The sequence below is a fragment of the Danio rerio genome, chromosome 8 (genome assembly GCF_052040795.2).
Source record: "Danio rerio strain M-AB ecotype USA chromosome 8, GRCz13ab, whole genome shotgun sequence".
NCBI lineage: Eukaryota > Metazoa > Chordata > Actinopteri > Cypriniformes > Danionidae > Danio > Danio rerio.
The window spans coordinates 19551895-19576822 of NC_141028.1; the positions used below are offsets into that span (position 1 = coordinate 19551895).

The window sequence follows — 24928 nt, forward strand, 5'->3', positions numbered from 1 at the left end:
CTGTGGCAACTCCAGATTAATAAACGTACTAAGCCGAAAAAAAAAAAATGAATGACTGATTGAATTTGTCTATTAACGCTTCAGAAGCGGCAGACGACATCATTCTATTTGTCCGTGGTTTCCTATTTGTTTGTTTTTACTGTGGGTGTTCTGCGTAGTTCGGTTGCGTAATTGTGATTGGGCAGAATAAGATTGGCTAGTAATAAAATTGGCTAGTAAGACTGTCACACTCAGATGGCATGGGGGAAATTATATAATCTATATATATTGCATATCACAGCTCCCAGCCGTGAGTATGTGTAATCTGCGGAATGAGGAACAGGTGCTTGTGAGCGGTGCATGACTGGAGCTTGTAGTCCACATATCGTGGAATCCTTTAGCGATCTGCATGTTTACCAGCAATCTGCCAGGATTAGATCATTGATGATTGTGACATTATTTTTTTTTTTTTTTGAGATATTGTCTGTTTTTATTCCTTTATTCTGTCATTTATTTCTCATTTGCTGTATATTTTATCAATTGGATTATGTTTTTTTTACTTTAATCTATTGAAAAGAAAATGTATAACAGTTTCATAATAAATTTAAATGTTAAAATTTGAATAATGTTTTGTTTGTTGCATATAGTTATCTATTAATTTAATGTGGTTAAAAGTGTATTTCAATCCAAATACCACCGCAAGTATATTTCAAACCTGTGGAAAGAACTGACTTAAGTTTCGAAGACGAATGAAAGTCTCGATTAGAACAATACGAGGATGTGTAATTAATTACAGAATATACATTTTTAGAATTAGCAGCTACCCTTTCAACAAATAACATCATGCCCTGCTTTTTATGTTTTCAAGTCCAATCATAACTTGATGAGTTCCCACTGAAATCTTATTTTACCATGAAATTTTATCTTCCACAAACATGAGAAATTACCGTGTATGCGATATGTCCATTTAATGAGGAAAACAGTCTTGTCTGAATGACTCGAATCATAACTATGCACTCACTCTCATCCTTGCTGTCCTTAATTGCCCTGTCTTTTTTAATGACTGCACTTAACTGGTGACACCAACCATCCGAGCACACTCACGAACTTACACCCGTCATTATAAATCTGCCCTTGCTCCAGTGGATGGAGGGCGATGCTATAACCGAGGGCATAAGCAAGACTGGAACAGAGTTGACGCTGGCATTCTCCACACACAACTGAATTAGCAGAGATGTGATCACACAGCGCTACTTAGTACAGTCAGCTGTCATCAGTCATCATCCTGACCGCATGCATACCGCTGTGCACTTAACATATTCATTTGACCTTGTTAATCAGAGCTGGATTCGTGCCAGGTTATCTTTTACACAATCACACACTGTCATCAGTTATGTCAGAAGACAGATCACAGGCATCAGGGACTCTGCATTCATGTTTTCTGATTATGATTCTAATGAAGAGAACAGGTTTTATGAACATAAATGGTGTCAGCTCAAGGGTGTATTATTTGATTGACATTAGGTAATCACAGCCATGTTGATATAGAGTCATATTGAACAGATACAAGTGTAATACAGTTTTTACAACCGTTATTTACACTAGTTTGCAAATAAAAACAAACCAGTTTCTTAAAAAGCCTGTTGTGTGAGGAGGGCTGTGCAATTAATTGAAATCCAATCGCAATCGAAATTTAAAACATTGCAATTAGACATTGAATAGAATTAAATTTATATTTTCTTTTTTTCGATTGCAATTGATTTTCTTTTTGTTATTATTATTATTAAGATATTTTCTTTTAAATCTAAATGTATATTTTCCAGCCATGGGTTGCTTATCAAACAGTCCCTCGCCTGAAGTTTCTGCGAGTGAGATGGAGAAAATGAAAGTGCATCAGCACCAAGGAAAAATCAGACACTCAAAGACAAAATAATGACATATTAAAAAATAGTGCAAATATGTGACAGAGTTTGTGATACAACAATTACAGTGGAGCATTAGTTAAATCCTTATTTTCTACGAAGCAAAACAAATCATCCATCTGCAAAGTTGAGTTGTGAACAGGCTCAAAAAAAATTTATTAATATATATATTTTTGAAACAAATTTCAATTGATATAATTTGTATCTTAATTTAATGTATTTTTTGTTGGTCAGTTATCTACTAAATAAACAAGAATAACAAATAACATCTGAGGTGAAGTGCTTCTACACCAGTTCTATGCTTCAGAAAATTAAACATGCTAGACTTTCTGTGATGGTGTCGCATTGCAGACATAGTATCGGTTGCTGTGAACTATGCCACATTACATGAGAAGAAACAATTGAATATTGTGTCACGATGGCCATTTGTCATTTAAGGATCTCCCAACGTTAAGGAAATCGTGCCAAAATTGTGTGATCTGACCGTGGCTTTGTTACTAACCAATTGAGTGAGCACATTTTCATTCTGCAAAATCAGAATTGTGCAATTGAACAAGGTCCACAATAAAAAAAGAAAACAAACAGGAAAGCACTGACAAGTGGGATTATAACATCTGCTGCTGCTACAAAATTCAATCATACCTCAAATCGCAATATCTATCAAAAATATAAATAAATAAAAACCCCAAATCGCACAGCCCTAGTGTAAGGAACCATGTCATTCATGAATTTACAATTTACTTTGACAGTTTAAAAGCAGAGCATAAGCCTTGGTTCACTTCCAAATGTGAAAATGTCACATTAAAACCAGCTATTTTGAGTTTCTTCACTGCATTGTGGAAAATATTGTAATGTCTTAGGCCCCGTTTACACTAATGTGTTTTAGTTTGAAAACGCATAAGTTTTGCTACGGTTACGCCAACCGTCCACACTACGCCGGAGTTCTCGAGCGCCGAAAACGGAGCGTTTCGAAAACGCTGGAGAGGCCGTTTTCATTCTGAAACGCTGCTGCTCCGTCTCAGTGTGGATGATGGAAAACGGAGACATCTGAAAACGGAGGCGGGGCTGCAGACATTCGCTTCTCTGATTGGGGCTTTTCCTGAATATTAAGTAGCCTAACACACACAGTTCAGTCCTGCATTCTCTCCTTGTAAGTTCAGACTTCGCAAGTTTGATCAAGGCTGCAGTCTCTTCTTCTCAGTTTGATATGGAAAACAGACTATACCGAGGATACACTGTAAAAAATTTGACCTTAAATTCACAGTAAATTACTGGCTAATAATTGCATTACTTTCACAGTAAATTACTGTATGTAAATTCACAGTAAATTATTGTGAGGTAGTTCACAGTAATTTACTGTGGTTTTGTCACATTAAATTATTGTGAAATTACAACCATATATTGTAACTTTACAGTAGATAATAAAGTCCGTTACTGTGATTTCACAGTATTATCTTGTAGAATTAACTATGTTTTACTGTGAATTTGCAAAACGATTACTGTGATTTAGCAGTAGGTTGCAGTTTAAATACCTGATTTAACTGTAAAGTTACAATTATATCCCGGATTACTGTAATTTAACAGTTTGGTGCTGTAAAATTTCAAAGCAATTTTAGGTCACACAAAAATGAAAATTCTATCTTGATTTACTCACCCTCAGGTTGTTCCAGCTCTGTTAAAAATGATTTTTTTTTGTTAAACACAGGAATAAAAATATCAAATAATCCTCTTTGTGTCCAAACAACCTGAGGATGCGTAAATGACGACAGAATCTTCATTTTTGGGTGATCTGTGAAGACTCTAATATCAAAATAAAAACAAACACACATACATTTTACAGATTTATTTAACAGCTTAATGACATCTGTGTAAACATTTCAGAAAACTTTCAAAAGGTGAAGGTGAAGCCTCAAAAAATACTATAAGAACATATTAATAAAAAAATCTGACATCATATGTAGCATACATATAAAAAGCAGTGCTTCAGAGTGCGCTCTCTCTGTCTCTCATTTTATATATATATATATATATATATATATATATATATATATATTTATATATATATATATATATATATATATATATATATATATATATATATATATATATATATACACATGAGAGAGAGAGAGACAAAACTTCTTGCTAAATTAGGCAGTCGTCTATTCAAGGTCAATCATTTTCCTGATAATTTTACACACTTGCTGGTTGATGTGTCTTCTCTGCTTCTTTGACTTCGTCTGTCTCCCATCTCCAAACTGGTGCCCAAAAAGCACCTATAAGCAAAAGGGCAGACAAACAGTTAGCTTCATACAACACTACTGGGACACTACTGCTGCACTACAGAGCAAAATTACTGTTAGCTCAGTTTGAACATGCTGACAATACTGTAGCTCAGTCAAACTGCAATCATTTAAACAAAAACATCTGAAAAACATTTCCATCACAAACACACAATCAAGAACAGTCTAACAACAAATAGTGGTTTTAATGACCTAGGCAGAGCATTTTAAAACAGTTGATTTGATTTACATCTTCTGTTTACAGACTATAATCTAATGCTGGGTTCACACTTATTGCAAAGTTAACACATGCATCACAGCACTTGCTCTTGAATACTAGCAGGATGTTTCTTGCATTAAGCTAATTTTTTATGATTTAAATATTAGGAAAATTTTGCAAAAAAAAACTTGATTGAAGTGATACAGCACTTGTGTTGTATTAATTTCAATCAAGTTTTTTGCAAATATTCCAAATATTTTTCAACGTTTTTTGAGTTTCACTTAATTTGTGCTGCCCAGTAAAAATTTCCCACTATTTATGCATTTGCAATGACTTGTATTTAATCCACTCACCTGAATAGGTAACTTCACATATGGTATAAGAGCCCCATCCTTTTAAAGACAGCTTCCCCTCTGGTCTCCAGCACAGACAAACAATTTGTGTCTGCAACACGGCCCTTTATAACAAGGGGACAAGGGGAGTCATGACTTGTGCTCCTATACATTCCTTGTTTAACCCCCCCCCCAAAACAAGCCCTCAGTTACAATATTTATTGTAGACATTACCTTAAATTCCAGAGTGCAAAAGGCATCTTCAGCATACTTCAGTTTCAGACCAGATCCAAAGTCAGTTGTGAAATCCAGGTGAGGTCCCATGACCACTCGACCCTCCAAGGAATAAGACTAAAAGGGGGAAAGAAGGACTAAATTAGAGGTGTTTGTGAATAATTAAATTTGTTTGTAGAAACAAAGTTGACATTCCATGCTCTGCTTATTAAAAACCAAGCAAACAAACACACATGCCCAGTAAAATTGCTAATAAAAATAAAAACTATAGTTTAAAAAAATCTTTGTCTAATATTTACTACTACTGAAGGTACTGGTGGAACTTCTGGAAGAAGAAAAAGAGTTTGTACAAGAAACTGCTCACAACAAATCTGTGAAAAACCTGACATTTAAAAATCTAATAAAAATGAGGAAGGTTCAACATTACCTTTAATAATCAAGAGAGGGTTGATTGGTAGCATCAGTGTTTCAACATCAGTGGCTGCAAAAAAATTTGAATATAATAAGAGTAGAATAAGACTCAACTTAACACACGCACACACTCTATATATATATATATATATATATATATATATATATATATATATATATATATATATATATATATATATATAGGTTTAGATTGTGATAATGAATTTAGGTTATATTTGTGTGCTCAGAATTTACACTCACCTCACACTTTAGCTATTATCAGGTACACCTGAACACCAAAAAATAAAATCTACAGTTAGTGACAATATACAATTAGTCCTCATTAGTAAATTTTAGCACTGCATTAACACCAGTGAGAAATATACAATATGTACTGTGTTAGTGTTAGTTTAAAAGAATACAACTGAATTGTATTATAAGCCTCATTTAATAAAACAGTTAAGACTTGTTTCATAATGAGTTTAGTTTATTTAACTAACTTAACGTTAACGTTACGGTGAACAAAATTAACATACATGATGGTGACTAACCGTAACGTTAACTTAAGTGAAGGTCAGAGCTTACCTTAACGTTATAGTCATTTCACCTTTACTTCAGTCTTGTACTGAAACAGAAAATGCAGTTAACAAGAAGTTAATTAAAGAAAATTCCCTTTCTTTTTTCAGGAACTAACGTTAACGTTATGCTAATACCTCAGAAAACACTACAATCACCATCTGGCGTCGTTAATTTCTTGCTTTAAAAAAAGGCGCGCTTAAATCCTGTCCGTGCGAGTACAACTAAAGTACTCGGTAAATTCCTGTTAAATGACATGCACTATACAGAAATACACATACAACAATCATTTAACGGACAAAAGTCATATTTTAACACTTACCGAGGATGAATCCGTTGGGTGAAGAGACGACGGCGTTGTCTGTGGTGATGGCGCTTGTTTGCGGTCGAGTCGAGTCAGTTCTGTTCAATGAATCGGCTCCTTTAAGTGAACAGTAAAGAGTCGAATTCGGCTCCTTTAAGTGAACAGTAAAGAGTCGAATTCGCCTGAAAACGATTCCGTTTTGTATAATATTGTAAGACGCAAACATATAATTTATTAATATTTCATCATATTGCTTGGTTCGTGTACTGCTTGTACACGAATTGCTTGTTGATCACTTCGAGCTCATGAACACGTCTGATAAAATATCTGAATCTGATTCAATGTCACACGAGTCCTGAACCGAAGCAGTGCAAGAGTAATATATTGATTGAAATATAAAGTTAATTATTTTCTTCGCCATTAAAAATATTACATATCTCTGACTTTAACAATAAGAATAAAGTTCGTTTGGAGTGTATTGAGAATTATTATTTTTTCCTCCCAGGATTCATTTCGCACCAAGCTGCATCAAGCTGTAATGGTGGATGAGAAGGCACATAATATTATAAATATTGCTTGTAATATGTAATGAAATAAAGTTTTAACACTTTTTCATGCGAGAAAGTAGTTCTTCAAAACTCAAATCTGTGGACTGTTGGTAAAGATTGTGTGTAATTTTAAGTGTGTTTTGCCGGTAGCGGAGATCTATGACCTCCAGGCGGTAACGGCGCTCTTTACTCATGTATCCGCCGAGAGGCGCCTGTCTTCAGGCTAGACATTGGGACAATTGCCCCGTCTTCGATGGCTCTATATGCGTCCGAAAATGAAGTTTTAACTGTTTTTCATGCTAGAATGTAGTTGTTTAAAACTCTAATCTGTGGTTTATTTATATAGATAAAAAAATAATAATTTATATATATATATATTTAATTCTGAGATTAGTGACCTCCAGGCGATGACAGGTGCCCAATACTCATGAAACCGTCTAAAGCAGACATTTACCCTGACATTGAAATAATTGTTGGCTGTTTCATTAATTAATTAATTTGCAGTCTTTGGTTTCATTAATTAATTACTTTTTATTCCAGTTTATTATGTTTTGGCTAAGCACACAGTTATGTTCATTAAATATTATTTCCTATTCTATGTTAACTGTATAAAATTAAATAAAGGTGCAGTACAATCAAAAAGATATTGGTAACCAAATCGTTTTGGGGGCTATAACATTCTGTTATTATCTGTTAAAAGTTCATTTGTATTAATTTCTACGTTGACTTTAAAAAAGGTTTGAATTTCTATAACTAACGTGCAAAAGATATAGCCCTTTTCACAGTAATTTGCTGTAATCATGCTACCTGTCGTAATTTCACAATAAAATTATGAATACAACATATTACTGTGAATTTTTCAGTTAAATACTGTGAAGGGATACTAATGTAATTTACTGTGAAAAATTACAGTAACTTGTTGTGAAAACCTGGAAATTTTTTACAGTGTACGGGTAAATCTTCAAAGAAAACAGTGTACTTTATAACTTCATTCACATCACCCTGGCTACGTTGTTTCACTTTCTCAACAATAAAATGTAAACATGATTTAAGGAACTGCCTATTTTCATTTTAATATTAGCAACTTAACACAGCAGAAATGTTGAGGCGTCGTGCTGCATATATGAGCATCATCTTCACTGTGTGGATATTTATAACAAAACGGAGCCGATAACAACTGTCTCCTTTCAATTTCAGTGAAAATACGAAACAGCCCCTCTCTTTTGCTGAATATCAGTTTTAATAATCGATAATGGCCATTACAAAAGTATAACATACAATAAGTTTATACATTATAGGTAATAAAGGCAAGCGATCAGTCAATATACAGAATGTACGTGCTTACATTAATCATTAACTTATCTTTGCGCTCAGCCAAAACACGTTACCTGAGAACAAGTAATAGATTCCAATGACCAACGTCAGGGAATATGTCGTTAGATAAAGACAACAAGATGAATGAAATAGCCCGTTTAATAAATATAGTGAGATTAGATCCAGCGGGAGATGCTTGATGAGAAGTCCGACTAGCAGAGCTCTCATCTGGGTAGATGGGCTGCAGCGATTGCCCGAGAGTGTCTGTGTGGTCACGTGATGTGCGTTTTCAGCGTTTTGGTGTGGATGGAGAGCAGTTCAGAAACGCTGGGTAAAACGCGAGTGTGGACGCGGATCGTTTTCATTCTAAAACGCCGTTTTAAAACTAAAGCGCACTAGTGTAAACGGGGCCATAGTAATGAAACAATAGAGGATGTGATCCATTTGTTTATTCAGATGTATAACTGCAAATAGTGAAAATCAAAAACAATAATCAACTGAATTGTGTCTGTATTACTCATTCAGGTATTCACTAATATAAAGTCTATAAAATCTAAAGGCAAAACAAACACTACATTTCAACTATAGATTGATATTGTGTTGCGACAGTCTACCATATGAGAGAGAAAGAAGTCAGCTAAGAGACTGACCTTCATCTCTGTACTCAATCTTCCTGTCAATCTTAATAAAGCATTGATTTGCTGAGGAAAACAATGCAGTCCCTTTCAATACAACAATCGTTACGTTTTTTTCTATTGTTGTCATCTAATAATAGAAAAATGTAACAAACTAACCGTCAGCCACCACTACAAACACAGACTTTTATTAAATACTACTATTAATATGAAATACACTTTACTAAACAAAATTTAAAAAAAATAACAATGCAGAGATGCTAAACAAATCAGTCAAAACATAATAACAGCAATGCTTTTATTTAGCAATTAAATGATCAACATTATAAAACTTTCCCCTTAGTCAAATCTATTTGCCCTTGAACAAATAATAGACAATTTAGATTGAATATTGCCATTAGACTCACCCAAAATAAATAATACTCTGTTTAAACACAAAACAGACATACATTACAGCCTCTGCTAGATTTAAGAATATGTGTCCAGGGTAAGGCTGCTAACACAATGGAAATAACATCTGCAAAATAGTCGAAAGTCATTTATACAACTTTATAGTTATGAATAAGTCATCAACGCCAAGAACCATCAGTCAGCGGACCGCTACCAGTCTGTGGATCAACTGGTACAGGGCTACACAAGCAATCATTAATTATTTCCATTTTATTTATTATCTGAGTCTAAACAATCTTTTATTTAGAAAAATCTTTTATTTTGAATAATAACCACATTCTCTCGTTACATCTCAGTCACTTGAGCTCCAAAATGTAACCCACAAGCTAGCAAAATTAAGTAAATGGAGGTCTTAGGAAAGTTTCTTCGTGAAGGGAAAAGGGCTCAGTAAAGGATCCATGAACTATAAAAGAGTGGATCTACAACCCTTTTGTCAACAAATGAGATGAATCTAGCATGACTGTTCAAGAAGATCTACAACTCAAAATTGCAAATGACAGCATATTGTGTCTTTTCTGTGCGCAAGTTCGCTATTTCCAACAGAGGCACATGGCTTTTGCACACATATTGCTCGTTCCTTTCAGGCGCTCCCAGTTGAAATCATCTTTAGAGTGCCATGAGCACCCCATGAGTCACTTGACAAGAACTGACTGATCAGCTTTATATTTTGTGTGGAATATATACATTTCAGTAGACTAATTATCTCAGACAAACACTGCAGTGTTTTTTAATAATCTTCATAAATAAAACTTGCATTAGAGTTGCAGCAATGTTTTGTTAGCTTGTCACCTTCTGAAAAAATGGTTGATGGTCGCCTAGCAATCTACATACAGTACACCACCTGCACCCAGGCCACAGAAAAATTGTCAAGTGTTGACCAAACCGTGGTGATAAAAAGATTGGGGACCACTGGTCTAAACAACTTTTTCTAGCCTAAAAAACCATACAAATTTATTAAGTAACACAATAGGAGAAGTGTTTTGCCAAATATATTGCTTTCAGTACTCTGTTATGAAACTAGAGTGAGGGATGTTTCTGAGTGATACAAATTGTGAGGGTGTGTAGAATACTTCACGGCTCAAAATACCCCTCAGCCAATCAGATTACAGCCAAAACGAACAATCGCTTGAAAAGTAATAATGTTTTAAATAATGTTCAGTTTCTAATACAAACAGAACTTTGCTTCATTAAACCTCAAAGTATCATTAGAAGCCACGGGGGATCATTTTATAATGCCTTTATATTTGTTTGCACTCTGTAAGTGCTGGTTGCCAATGACTTGTATTTTATAAATTACCAAAGACTACAATTTAAGCTTTAATTTTTTTATGTACTACATCACCTACTGAGTTTAAGTAAATTAACAGTAACAGTCCCCTAACATCAACAACAACAACAACCTTCCAGCACACTTGTGAATGTTTCACATGATGAAATACGAGACAAATGCGGCATTAATGGAGGGCTAAGTTAAAAAGAATTGATGCAGCTCCAGCGAGACAGCAGGTATTCATGGCAGTGATCCAAATCTCTGACCTTAAATTGAACAATGGCTTTGGAGCCAGAAAGTCTACACTGGATTGCATTGAATATCTGCTACTGACCATAAAAACATGAGTTAGGGAATAATCAAACTTCATCTGCACATCATAAACCCATCTCACGTCCGTATACATACAACAGCATGAAAAGAAGACGGGATTCAATTTCATTTGCAGCTAAATATATTATCTAAATCTAGTTGATTGCTTTCTCTTCTACAGCTGATACATTCTGAATCCAAAATCAGTCTGGGCACCAAACCCAGACATTATTCGGACAAATGCTGTTTATAATATAGCCTAACTTCCTCATTTTGGTTTACATTCATTTAATCGTTATCCTTCGGCTTAGTCCCTTTATTTATCAGTGGTCTCCACAGCGGAATGAACCACCAACTATTCCAGCATATGTTTTACGCAGCGAATGCCCTTCCAGCCGCAACCCAGTACACATCGTGCCACCTGAAGTTTGTTCCTCGCCGCTGTCGCCACTGGCTTGCATGGTTCGGGACTTGTGGAGCAGTGCATCGATGGATTTGCTCTTCAGTGTGCTGTGAAAATGAAACCACACTGAACTGAACGAACCCGACTTAAACTCTGAAAACTGAACTGATACTGTATCAATTTATTATAATCTTCTATGTTGAGCTGCTTTGACATAATCTACATTGTAAAAGCGCTAAGGAATAAAAGATCACTTGAATTGAATTTGGTTTACATATACACCATAAAAAATATGGTAATTACTTCATGATTTATAGGTTTTTGCATTTATTTATGTTGATTGATCTCTGCTTTATCCATTTTGTGTCAGAAGACAGATGACAGGGGCTCAGTATTCCTAATTTCTGATTATGATTATGAAGAGAACAGATTTAACTCTGTCAGCTCAATGGTGATTGATTGATATTAGGTAATGAAGAGCCATATTTAGCAGATACAAGTGTAATGTAGTTTTTACAGCAATTATTTACACTAGTAATATAAATAAACAACCACTTTAAGGTCCCATGAGATTAAAATAATGTTTTTTAGATATTAGTATCAGTATTATTTGTTTTTAGGATATCTATAAGCTAGTGTGCCCCAAAACAGTGACAAAACTCGCATTTAGAAGATATAAAACTGAAATAAACATGAAATGCTTTGTCACTTCTGTCCAAATATTTTATTCATGTCACCTCATGCTAAAGTTTCTCATCACATCATAACCGATAAATTGCTCTCTACCATGCCTCCTTTTGAAATACTTGGACAATTATGCGGATATAATAAATCGTTCACGCAATAGTACACAAAGAGAGACTTTCACTTGACGCATAGTTTGTGAATGAACAGACTGATGTTTACCAGTTGCAGAAGCGATCATGAGGCTGTTTTGTGCCAAGTTTGAAGTAATTAATTAGAGAATAGGAAAAAGGGCATTACTTTGATCATTTTAATATAACATAATAATAAAATAATACGTTTCATATTGAGAGTTTATTTTAGCTCGCAGCTCACCTGCAGGATTACAGATACATAAATATAAATAAACAACTGTTTTTTTAAAGGTCCCATGATATTAAAATAATGTTGTTTTTAGATATTAGTATCAGTATTATTTGTTTTTAGAATATCTATAAGCTAGTGTGCCCTAAAACAGTAACAAAACTCGCATTTAGAAGATATAAAACTGATATAAACATGTAAAGCTTGTAGTTTGTCACTTTCACCCAAATGGACCTACTGTTTTATTCAGGTCACCTCACACTAAAGTTTCTCATAACATCATAAACAATCAAATACTCTCTAACACCTTTGGTTTACATTCATTCATTCATTTCCTTTTCAGGTTAATATGGGGTCACCTCAGCGGAATGAACCGCCAACTTATCCAGCACATGTTTTACGTAGCGATAACCATACACACTAATTCACACACATACACAATGGACAATTTAGCTTATCCAATTCACCTATACCACATGTTATTGGATTTGTGGGGGAAACCGGAGCACCCGGAGGAAACCCACGTGAACACGGGGAGAACATGCAAACCCTACACAGAAATGCCAACTGACCCAGCCGAGGTTCGAACCAGAGATCTTGTTGCTGTAATTGTGCTTCCCACTGCGCCATTGTGACACCTTTGGTTTACAAACACACAGTAAAAATTATGTTAATTACTTTGAGTTTTTTTTTTTCATTTATTTATGTTGACTGATCTCTGCTTCATCCATTTTCACTGTTGAAAGTTTTATGGCACAGTTTAACACAGTACTTTCAAACATTATTCTATGTAGAAATAAATCTGTAATAGAAATAAATCTGACAAATGAACAACCCAATAAATAATGATAAACTGTTTCAAACTACCAAACGTCTCATTTGAGTCTATCATTAACTAGTATAGACCATTGAACTGGAAACACGGCAAAAGTTTAGTGGCTTAAACTTTTCTGATCTCAAAACTGAAGCAATATTGGGGTCGAATAAAAAACAATTGTACTGAACGTTGCAATTTCACATGCTTAAGTAAGATATTTGCACAATATAAAAATAACTTTAAGGCTTAAAATGAATCTGCAAAACAGGATTATATTCTGATGTTATCAAAAATCCAACCAGTTTATCTCATTTCAAATATTTAAACATTTTACTTCACAAAAAGAACAAAAACAACTGCAGATTTTCATTTTTATGTAGTTCAGCATCATCTTGCATCATCTAGAGCCTATACAGAGCTTTCCCAAACATTACAGACTAATCCAATCTGAGCTTTCATTTCAATTAGGCTGAAAGGCAGATCACAGAGTTCTGAATCAGAGCAACAGTAAACGTCCAAAAAAAAAAAGACGCTAATCTGAAATCATTTGCATTGATGTCCCTCACCCCCGCTAAAACAAGCGCTGATTCCTTCTGCGACATTCGGAGAGCAAACCAGCTTTGCTTCAGCCCACATTCTTCCTCCTCCACCTCCACCTCCAGTCAGAGGAAACACCACCAGCGAATACAGCGGCACCACAGGCAAAGCTACACCGTGAGAGTCCTGAATAGACACGGAAAATGCTGCCATGCCCTCAGAAAAGCTCCCGGCTTCGAAATGTATGTCCTCTGTGAGGCTCTTTGTCTGGAGAGCGTGTATAGGAGCAGTGGCAGGACCAGTTCAAATGGGTTTGACTCACTACTTCCACACATTGTTGCTTGTGCTGGCAGGAAAATGATAAAGGGGGCTTTCCTTCGCAGAGCTGAGGGTGTGGAGGATCAAAGCAAGCGGTGGGATTTGAGCTGGATGAACGGTTGGGACTGAAGGACACCGCTGGAGCGCAGCTGGAGAACAATGTTTCAATGCTCTCTGTACAAGGGCCACTTATATTCGGACACAGAAACCTGAACATGAACACTGAAAACACTGACTCTTCTGTTTCTTTGACACTTCAGACTCACTCTTTCTTCAAAAGGCTAAATAGTTAAACATCTTTATAACAAAGTAAATTATAAATGAACTGCAACTTTTCATCAATCATAATTTCAGTTGATTTATATTTCACATCCCACTTGACAAACCTCATTAAATATATTTGTGTTTATTACTATTTTCTACAAACAATGCAGAGTCAGTTATTAACTAAATGTGGCAACAGTTACACCCACTAATTACAACTTCCTAAGCAGAAGATTGGGACCCGAGATGACCTTTGCATGACATTTTCTGCCTTCAAGTACAACAATCTAAATGGGTCACAACATGGAAAACAGGATTTTCCTTGCTTTTGAAAGACAAACACACACTGTTGTGTAGCTCCAATCAGACTGCTTTGTCAACTTGCTGTAACTGCTATGCAATTTCACATACAAACAGTGCAGCCAAACGAGACTGGGTTGCTACTGTACCTAATAATCAAGGGCACAATGTGTAATTTTCGCCACTAGAGGGTGTTTGTTCACAACAAACAAAAGCATAGTGTGATGTTGTCATGACTGAGGCCCTGTCCACAAGAACACAGATATTTTCAGTTTGGCAGTTTGTTCAGATGAAAACGCAGTGTCAGGTGATTGAAACCGAAACTTTCTGAAAACTCCGGCCAGGGTGAAGATTTCCCAAAACCAGTTTTTGCATGTGATATCAGCGTGTGCGCTGTTTTCTCCGTTGTGATTGCCAAACACAACTAAGTTCACACCAGATGTAGAAGACATGAATTAGAGCTTAGTGTGGACTCGGGCAGGGAATCTAAAACTCTAACCGAATGAGGTAAATTCTGCACATTCGCAAAAAACATCACATTCTGCATTGTTTAACAGCGAGAGGGTAATCCACTTCTGTTCTCAAGTTTGCATTGACTTGAATGCAAATTACTCATGAAATATACATAATTCCCCATTTTGTGTGAACACAGAATAAAAGTGTCATTATCGCCCCCTGTTGGTTTGCAATGCCAATAACATGCATCAAGGTATGAAAACAAAAAAAAACGAAAGTGGGGAAAACGTTTATAAAAATACCCATGTACATGTGGATATTGCCTGAGTGTCGAATCATGGGAGTAGTCATTTTTAATACATCCAACAGTACTCTGAATATATGCAGAAATTATGCTCATGGCTGAGCTAAACCAGTGTTTCTTCAGTGTCTCTTTTGTCTGTTACAGCTATTACAGGTCTTTCCATCTCTGCAAATGAGCTGATGATCTGAATCAGGTGTGATTGGTTAAGGAGACAATGGCTGTTTCTCAATATGCGTTCTTCAGTGATCTTGCGCCCTCGTGTTCTCGTGTAACGTCATTATCAACTGCCAAAGGTCAGTTCCAAAACTCACGCGAGAACGGAGGACGCGTGAAAATTCCTGGATGTGTTCTTGATATCGAGGACGCACTGATGCAGACTTGAGTGCAAAACTCGCTTGAGTTTTATTTATATTATGCAATGTATATTTGTACGTTTTTTATGCACTGTATATATTGTGAAAAGGGGGAAAACAACAAATCGTTGTATGAATTATGTAATGTTTAAATACTTTCCTGTTAAAAACGCGTGAAGGTTATGTGACCATCGGGAAGAACGGAGCATCTAATTTCTCACAGGGCGTGTTCTCTTCTCACGCTTCTCACGTGTTCTCTTCTCTTCTCCCAAGTTTGTTTTTCCGAGATGACCTGGCAAGACCAGTCTTCACAGGAACGCAAGTCTATCCTCTGCAATTTTTGGAATTGAGAAACAGCCATGGAAAATGTGCAGAGCCGGTAGTCCACCAGGAACGTGGTTGAGAAACACTGAACTAAAGTATTCAAAATATATTATTATGGCAGTTTGAAGCAGAGTTAGCATTAGCATGGTGACAGGACACGGTTCATGTCACTAAAGTTAAAATTGCTTATTGATTAGGATTTTAAAAATTCTATATAAAATACATAACATTGTTCTAGTGGTTTTTGAATATACAAAAGAAAACAAATTAGTACTGGGATTTAATAGGATTCAGAACAAATCAAAATTGCAAAAGTGAGGTATGTGATGTACATTTCAAAAACAACGCTTTAGCTTATAATGAAGACAATAAAATGACAATGAGCATGTTAGCGGAGGCCCACTGAGAGGACATGCTAATTTCAGCAGCAGACATTAGCGTAATGTGTTAATCGACAGGGAGGAGCTTCATAAAGCGCTGGAAGGCAAATAACGGCACTGTGAATAGGCAGCTTTGAAGTTTGTACTTAATTTAAAAGGAAGTTAATTTATCAGCCGTGTCGTAATCCAAAAGATTAGACCAAATTTGATTACTTTGGGAGTTAGGGCACAAGACTCCTATTCACCCCGAACACACACGCACACACACATAGACGCCTCGGACTCCTGTGGAGAGCTGTGTGTATGCGATCATATTGTTTTAATGCTGTTTTGAAGTCTCCAACAGTGTCGCAGCAATCAGATCACAACACATTTTCGCTCATATACTTCCTTCTTGACTGCTGCCACATTTGGCTGTGATGTAACCCCTCTGATCTGCTCTCGCGTGGGATGGGAGTGTATCTGTACATTTCATACGGAGTGTGTGGGATTTGCCTAGAACACACACACACACACACACACACACACACACACACACACACACACACTAGACAATCAGTGAGTCAATCCTTAAAGAACATTGTGACAACTGGCACCTACACAATGTATTTGAATAAACATAATACTGTGCATTGAACTTTGTGAGAAAGCGAGGCATTTGAACAAATGCAGAAAGAAAGACACCAAAGAGGTCTAAAAGCTAAGTGTTAAAGTGCCCTAATTATACTTTTTAATTTATTACCTTTCATACAATGTGCAAAAAAAGCTGTTTGTGAATGTTAAAAGGTCTGCAAACTTTCAAATATTGAAGTGCTAAAGCGTTGACAGAGTTGAAAGAGTTGTTAGTAATTCCATTCTTACTTTAAAGCAGATCCATATAATGCCGGTCTAAAATCTTCATTGGCTGTTTCCAGACAATGTCTGTTTTGACTGTCAAACATTGTAACTGTGTAATTGAAGTAGAGACTAGAAGAGTACAGTACATTTACATTTAGTCATTTAGCAGATGCCTTTGTCCAAAGTGACTTACAATTGAGGAGGCTTTCAGCAATTAAAACAAGAAGAGGCAATACACTCTAGAAGTACTATTTATACAAAGGAACTGTTAGTGATCAGAGAATTAAGTGCTGGGGTAAGGAGAGGCGAGTGTTTTTTTAAATATATATAGAGAGAAGAGTGTTTCTACAGGTGGTTTGTCAAGCCCACTCAACTGTGTGAAACTCACTTCATAAATGAGTGCGTGTGAGGAACATCCGTCCAAGTAAAAGAAATTAAAAAAATTAGATAATAACGTGACATTAATTCTACATGTGAATTTTGTATAGAAAAAACAGTTTGGGGATATTTTTGCATGACCAAGAGTCTGCATTTAAACATTAAAATAGCTTCACGTGGAAAAAAACGTTCATGTCCACTAAAAAGAACAGAGATAGTGCTTGCTGTGAAGTCGGCTTCGGATGTTAAAAGGCAAATCCTCTGCAAAAAAAGGAGAGCCGACATGAGCAAGTGGAAGGACAGAGTAGGACAAACTGGTTTATACTTCTGTGTCGAGTGATCAGTGTGACCCATGGTGCCTGCCTTGTGCATAGTCAGGCATTCTGCCTGCTGTTTGTGTTGCTTTGCAATAACACTTCCAAAACACTAACTGGCAGGGGGGTTTTATGTTCCTCTGTGTCGTGTTTCTTCTCTGGTGTTTTTTTTTTTTTTTTCTGAATGCTACCTTAATGTACATGTAGCTCAAACTTGCTCATTCATAATGTGGAACCAACAGACACACAACAACTTTAATCATAAGGTAAACACAAAACAAAACTTTCCCGAGTCACGGATGAGCCAGTTGGCATTTCTGTGTGGTGTTTCCCAATACTGGGTTGTGGCTGAAATGGATTCTGCTGTGCAGAACATATCCTGGAATAGTTGGCGGTTCATTCTGCTGTAGTGACCTCTAAAATAGAGACTAAGCAGAAGGAAAATGAATGAATGAATCTTCTAACCATCTATCTATCTTTCAGAGAAAACAAAATACAAATATCGATGACTCGACCTGCACTCAAACGTGTTCGCAAATGTCCTTCTAATCAAACTCTCTGGACCAGGGGTGCCCAAGCACCGTCCTGGATGGCCGGTGTCCTGCAAAGTTTAGTTCCAACCCCTAATCAGACACATCTGGGCTAGCCAATCAAGCTCTTACTAGGATTTCTGGAAACATCCTTGCAGGTGTGTTGAGGCAAGTTGGAGCTCAAACCTGCATGACACCATCCCTCCAGAACAGAGTTTGGACACCCCTGCTCTGGACATTCCGTTGATAAGCAACACCAAGAAGCAAATAACTAACATATCCCTCCCAAACTTCCTGTTTCAACAGGAAATGTCCATGTAGGAAAGAAAGCTGTGCCTCTGAAGCAATTTCATGGGTCATTTAGTTTCAGGCTGGCTGACACGTCTACTGAATCATACAGTAGAAATAAACTCCACCGCCGAAATGAATCACAGTTTCTGAGCTATTTAGGGTCAAAATGTGTCTACGAAGCCTCAAGCAAGCACACACACACACCAGAGTACAACAATGATCTTATAGTTCTATACCTCATATCACCTTCCATCCGTTACCCCTGTCATTCTCTGAAATTTCATCTTCCATCCTATTCTTTCCCTTAAACTTCTTTGAACTTTTATGAGGCATTATGACGTTATGAAATCTCTTGTCTTGTGCCTGTGCCTCATAACAGCCCCAAGTTATACATATCCAAGCTACAGACTTCATACCCGAACGGCTTATATTTCACTGAACATTTTTTAGGAGCCACTTTTTGTAAGTCCACAAATGTTGTGCCAATAGAAAAGCCTACAAAATTTGACATCAGAGTGGCACCCGTAGCTTCAAGCTCATCAGAGTTATCCGGGATGAAATGGCAGGGCTTACGGGCAACTCTTTGATTTTTTTTTTTAAGCGCCTCATTTTTAGTCTTTTTTAAAATCGTATATTCCCTTACGTATAAACTGAGCATGTATTCTTCATCAATAATGAGCTTTTGGCTCCTCGGGATGTTTTTTAAAACTTTGATAACAGCTCATTCAAAGCTTCAAAGCTTTATGAAGTCACTGTCCCCCCCAAAAAAGAGTCTCTTGTGTTGTCACTGTTTTGATGACCCTGAGAGCAGTAGCATGCCTGAGGCCATACATGCATGTGTCTGTGTGCGTGTTGTGTGTGCGTGCACTACATTAGTACAAGTCAAGTATTACATAACTAGTGAGCTTCACAGTGTAAGGGAGTTTTAAGTAATTAAGGGTGCAGCAAACAAAAAAGCATAAACAACAGTCCCATGAGACTCCGCTGCTGTGCGTACACATGAGATACAGTCTTTGAAATGTTAAATATACAGTACGGTTAGAAAAAATGAACAAAACAAATCTGGCACAATTGCCCATCCTAAAATATCTATGTATTTACCAACATATCCACTGTGTAAGAGTAAGTCGGGTGACAATGGAGTTGAGGATCCAAGTGCAGTTTACTAATAAGAGTAGTCCGACAGGCAAAGGTCAAAATAGGGGCAAATAGAAGCTAGGGATGGTTGACGTGAAACAGATGTTTTGACACAGTGTCGAGATCCTGAAGTGCAAGTGTTTTAAAACACTGCACCAAAGCATGATCCAAAACACCCAAGTCATGTGACTAAGATGATTCGAAAAACCCAGGTCACATGACTAAGATGATTCGAAACACCCAGGTCACATAAATAAAGCGATTTAAAGCATCTGCGTTTGACTGACAAGGTTGGAAAAAACCTCTATCTCATGTAGCCTAATGGACTGTGCATGTGCACAAAGTTACTGTGCTGCAAATGGCACACGTTCAAATCCTGACTTTGTCTGAAATTATGACTTGATGTATTTTAATAATGTTACTTTTTTATGACCAAAACAAGACATATTTATTTACTAAGTGTTCATTCAGATGTCAGACCAATGTTAAAACCAAACAAGTTACAAGAACAGAGCATTTAAAAACGAACATCTATAGCTGCATCACCCTGGATTTGAACCCATCACCTTTGCATGCTAGCCAGGAACTCTCACCGCAAATCACTTGAAACCTCAACTCTACAACGTGGGGTTTAATTCCTCAATTTGCTTAACCGTTTCTTTGCTGAAGCTGTTCCAGAGCAATACATAAAAATGACCACTAGGTGTAACTGTGAAGACGGGTTTCAAAACGTTTTGAAGCTGACACATTTGCTTTGATTGTTTCAGTGTTTCATGAAGCCTCGCATTGCCCACCACTAACAGAAGAATACTGGAAATCCAGAATCGTAGTCAATAACAGGCCCATGGGCAGTACAGGAAGTAAAGTGTCAATAAAAACAGAAAAACCAGGCAAGAATCTAAACACAAAAAGACTAGACAAAGAAACACTTCATAAGGTTACTGCAAAACCAGACTCAGCCTTGTGAGTGAAAATGAGTGGTGTTCTTATAGTCCAGGTAATCACTGATCATGAGTTTCAGCTGTGTGTGTGAGTGTTCAGATTATTTTCAGCCTTAGCGGGTGTTGGTTGGCGCAAAGCATTATGGTAGTTGTAGTTCATGTGGTGGCAGATGTGTAGTTCTCCAGGGTTCTGCAAAGGCTAAATCGCTGGTGATCTTGACACACTGGTTGCATGCAATGTCACAGCTTCTCATTTAGAACTAAAAGTTTTAAAAGTTTCTATATACAGATTTGTTTCTAAATTTAATTAGATTTTTTCCCATAGAAATAGCAGATACATCATGAAGATATCTTTTAGTGCATGTAGACACCCATTTTCGTTTATTTGCTGATCTGCAATGAGTCTAAGCCAATGTGCAAGATGTAAAATAGACATTCAGAAAACGTCTCTGTATTTTGGTCCCCACACCAACAAATGCTAAACAGTCAAAGTAAGCATCAACATAGAGTATACAAAACTCCAAAATGTAAATCAGAGCTGTCTGAGAATTTTCCTACACAAATAGCACACATATCTCACAAAGATGTCTACTTGATATGCATGGTTTATCTAGATGTATATTTCAGAGCAACTGCAATGTGTCTGTGAGTCATTTCCTGTAAGATGTAAATTAGACATTACGAAAATGTCTACATTTCTCTATGGTCCCCAAAAATATCATAAACGGTCATAACCATAAATAATATAGATATACAGTAGAGCCCAAAAAGCCAAAGAAGTAGTGTCTGCCCCCCCCCCCCCCTCCTCCCCATCCAAAAACAAAAACACCACACATATATCAGAGATATTTCTATTTCAAGTGTATGCTTTCATAGAAGATGTATAATTTAGAGCATCTGTAATGTGCCTGTGAGACATTTCCTGTAAGATGTAATACAGACACTAAGAAAATGGCTACATTAGTTTATATTATGCATCCCTAAAATACTCATAGACTGTCATAACAAGCATAACAAATATAGTAGAGAGGTGTCTATTCCATGTGCATGTTTTCATTTAGAAGACATACATTTCAGTGCATATCTAGACTTTAAAAACATGTCTATATTTGATTTGGGTCTAGATAAATATATTAGAAGATGCAGCACCAGAAGATCATTACTATAAACTACTTCGCAATTGTGGTTTATTCAACTCGCACAATTTTAACTGAAAAAAGGTGCAGCTGCTGTCATTCTGTCTCATAGGCTGGTTTTAACAAAGCCAGCATCTGGTACTGGACTGCAGTGCACTATTTAAGGATGTCTGCTTTTAGTGCTTGACTTTTCCTGTACCATTTGTGCTACAAACATAAATGCTACTTCAAATCTAAATCAAATCAGTTGTCGAGAAGTGGTGTGCTAAAACTTTCTAGACATTAAGACTTTTGCCAGCTGGGTGATAAAGCAGGCTTTTACGGTTGAGTCTCAAACTATCTGCTGGATCATAACAGACTAAACATCAACCACAAGCACTTTAGCAACCATGCAGCAAAACTGACCACCAAGCAAACTGGAATGGCTTCTAGTTTTTATTCATTCATTCATTCATTCATTCATTTTCTTTTCAGCTTAGTCCCTTTATTAATCCAGGGTCACCACTTCGAAATAAACCACCAACTTATCCAGCACGTTTTTACGCAGCGGATGCCCTTCCAGCCCCAATCTCTGGGAAACATCCATCCACACACACTCATTCACACACACACACACACACATACCCTACAGAAAAATTTGCCTACCCAATTTAACTTTACAGCATGTCTTTGGACATTGGGGAAAACCGGAGCACCTGGAGGAAACCCACGCGAACGCAGAGAGAACATGCAAACTCCTTCTAGTTTTTATTAATTTTTATTATTCTTTTTTTTTAAGTTCCCAGGTTCTGCAGGTTGCAACGTCTGAGATTTTGCTTGCCAATCTTAAGCCAAATGTTATGGTTTGTTTTGGTTCAATTTGGAATTTCCCCAAACAGCGCAGAGCCCGGGGGACCAGAGTGAGTTCTCTGACTTGGCCCCCCTGATCCTTTATTAATTATTTTGACTAATTACTGACCCTTTAACAACCGCAATACACCACCCTTAGCCATCTTAGTTAAGCACGATGCAGTGAATCTGTCATCATCATTTCAATTTGAAACAAAACTGGACAGCGCACAGAGCCCTGAGGAACTACTATTGAGCTATACGCTAAAAATAGAAAAACAAATCCATAAATAGACATTTTAATGCAAAGGAACTCTCTCTCTCTCACATGGTACAAAAGGGTAAACATATTACGATACAAGTCACCACATGTCAATACGGCTTTCAGATGATAGACTTTAGTGATACAAAAAGAGGTATACTCAACTAAAAAGCCCTCAAAGAGTGAAGAAGAGCAAAATAACTGATGCTTTAAATAGATCTTGCCAAACCTAAGTAAAAGATCAAAGACCTGACAGTACAAAGACATGATAATGCAGTCATTTAGAAACCGTGTTGCTGATTTCGAGCTGTTATGTCACCAGTAGTGGACCGTGAGCTAAATAAAAAACTCTCTCAGCAAAGAGGACAGTTAAATAAAGGATGCGAGAGACACAGATAGAGGTCTCAGAGGGCAAGAGAGACTGAAATACAAAGCCAAAATAAACACAAAATCACTACTGACACTTTCAAAGCACAGTTCAACCAAATGAACCTCACATCATCTGAAATTTACTTGAATGTCAGTATGAAAAACATGGATAACAAGTAACCATTCACGTTAATTAGAGTAAAAGGAGCAGCTTGAACATTGTGCTAAACATCTCCCTTTGTGTTCCTGGCAAGAAGTTACCCAAACAATGTTGTTGTTTTTTACAATCCATCCATTATCCATCACATAAAACAGCCAATCTGCCCTGTTTCTTCCTCCGTTTCATCTCATCTATCTCAGTACAACGGTACCTTTCACTCGCAGATAGAACAGCAGTGTTAGCAGCATCCCTATATGGGCTGGTGGTGCCTGGACCCACTTCAGTGTTCCTTTTCCATCCTTGCTGCCATTTCACTGGAGCTCAGCCCGTGTCTCCTGGTCCCCACTGACTCTTTCCCATTCCCTCTCAGTATTGAAGCATCATACACCCCTCTGTCTCCCTCTGCCTACACACACACACACACACACTTCTAAAAAAAAAAAAAACACAGTGGCTCCGAGCATGCTCAGTTTGACTTTATCGGATGTTTTTTTTTTTTTTTTGGGTTGTGCCAATTCTCTTCTCTCTTCTTGTTTCAGGAGGACCCCTGCAGGTTGTTGCCCTCACTTGTAGACACTTGTTATAACATGAACTTGCCACAAGAGGGCAAAACTGACTTTTCTGACTGCACTGGCCTGGTTCTGTGACTCTAGGGACTTGATGCTATTATTACATTTTGTGCAGTAAGAAGGTGACGTTTTAGGATTCAGAGAGTGGCATATAGCAGAGATGAATGCTTCCTCTTTTTGTGAGATTCTGGGAAGGGGTTGGATTTACATCTTAGTACAATAAATGTGACTAGCAGCGCAAAGTTCTAGGAGTGATTTTATTTTATTTTAGTTTACTTCATTTATAGAGCTATTTATGAAAACAGAACACCCAATAATGTACTTCATCTATATACAGTATGTTAACAAAATTATTTCTGCTTTATTAGCTGATACCAACAAGAACATGCACCAAAACACTAGCAAACAATACAAGAATTACGCAGCACTATCAAAAGATCTTAGCAAGACTAGTGGAATAAGAAACAAAATAGATTGACATGTATAAAGGAAGAAGAGAAAAAATATTACAGAAAAAAATAATTAAAGAGACATTGTCAAAATATACAGTGCATCTGTATCACAGGCGAACTCCAATTAAACTGCTGAAACATCTCAAGAATGATCAGTGGAAACAGAATGTGCCTGAGCTTAATTTAGAGCTTCACAGCAAAAGCTGTGAATATCTGTGTACATGTGATTTTTCAGGTTTTTTATATTTTAATAAATTTGCAAGATTTTTTTTTTTTTCGCACTGTCATCATGGGGTATTTGTGTGGAATTTTGAGGAAATAAATGAATTTAATTCATTTTATAACAAGACTGTAAAATAAAAAAATGTGGAAAAAGTGAAGCGCTATGAATACTTTTCAGATGCACTGTACATCTAAGAAAGGGGCCCCATA

General features: G+C 36.7%; 1 protein-coding gene and 1 long non-coding RNA gene across 4 annotated transcripts in view; one reads left to right on the forward strand and one right to left on the reverse strand.

Moving 5' to 3' along the window:
• The window catches only part of LOC147842616 (uncharacterized), a 1013036-nt gene that overhangs the window by 127190 nt on the left and 860918 nt on the right, over window positions 1-24928 (forward strand). The gene's annotated exons all lie outside the window — the stretch shown is intronic.
• prkcz (protein kinase C, zeta) overlaps window positions 1-24928 on the reverse strand; it is a 223504-nt gene that overhangs the window by 106609 nt on the left and 91967 nt on the right. The window contains exon 1 of one of the 3 annotated variants that reach the window (XM_087263403.1): window positions 23687-23927. Coding sequence (XP_087119529.1) covers window positions 23687-23723 — 37 coding nt within the window. The 5' untranslated portion in view covers window positions 23724-23927. 3 annotated transcript variants of the gene reach the window in all.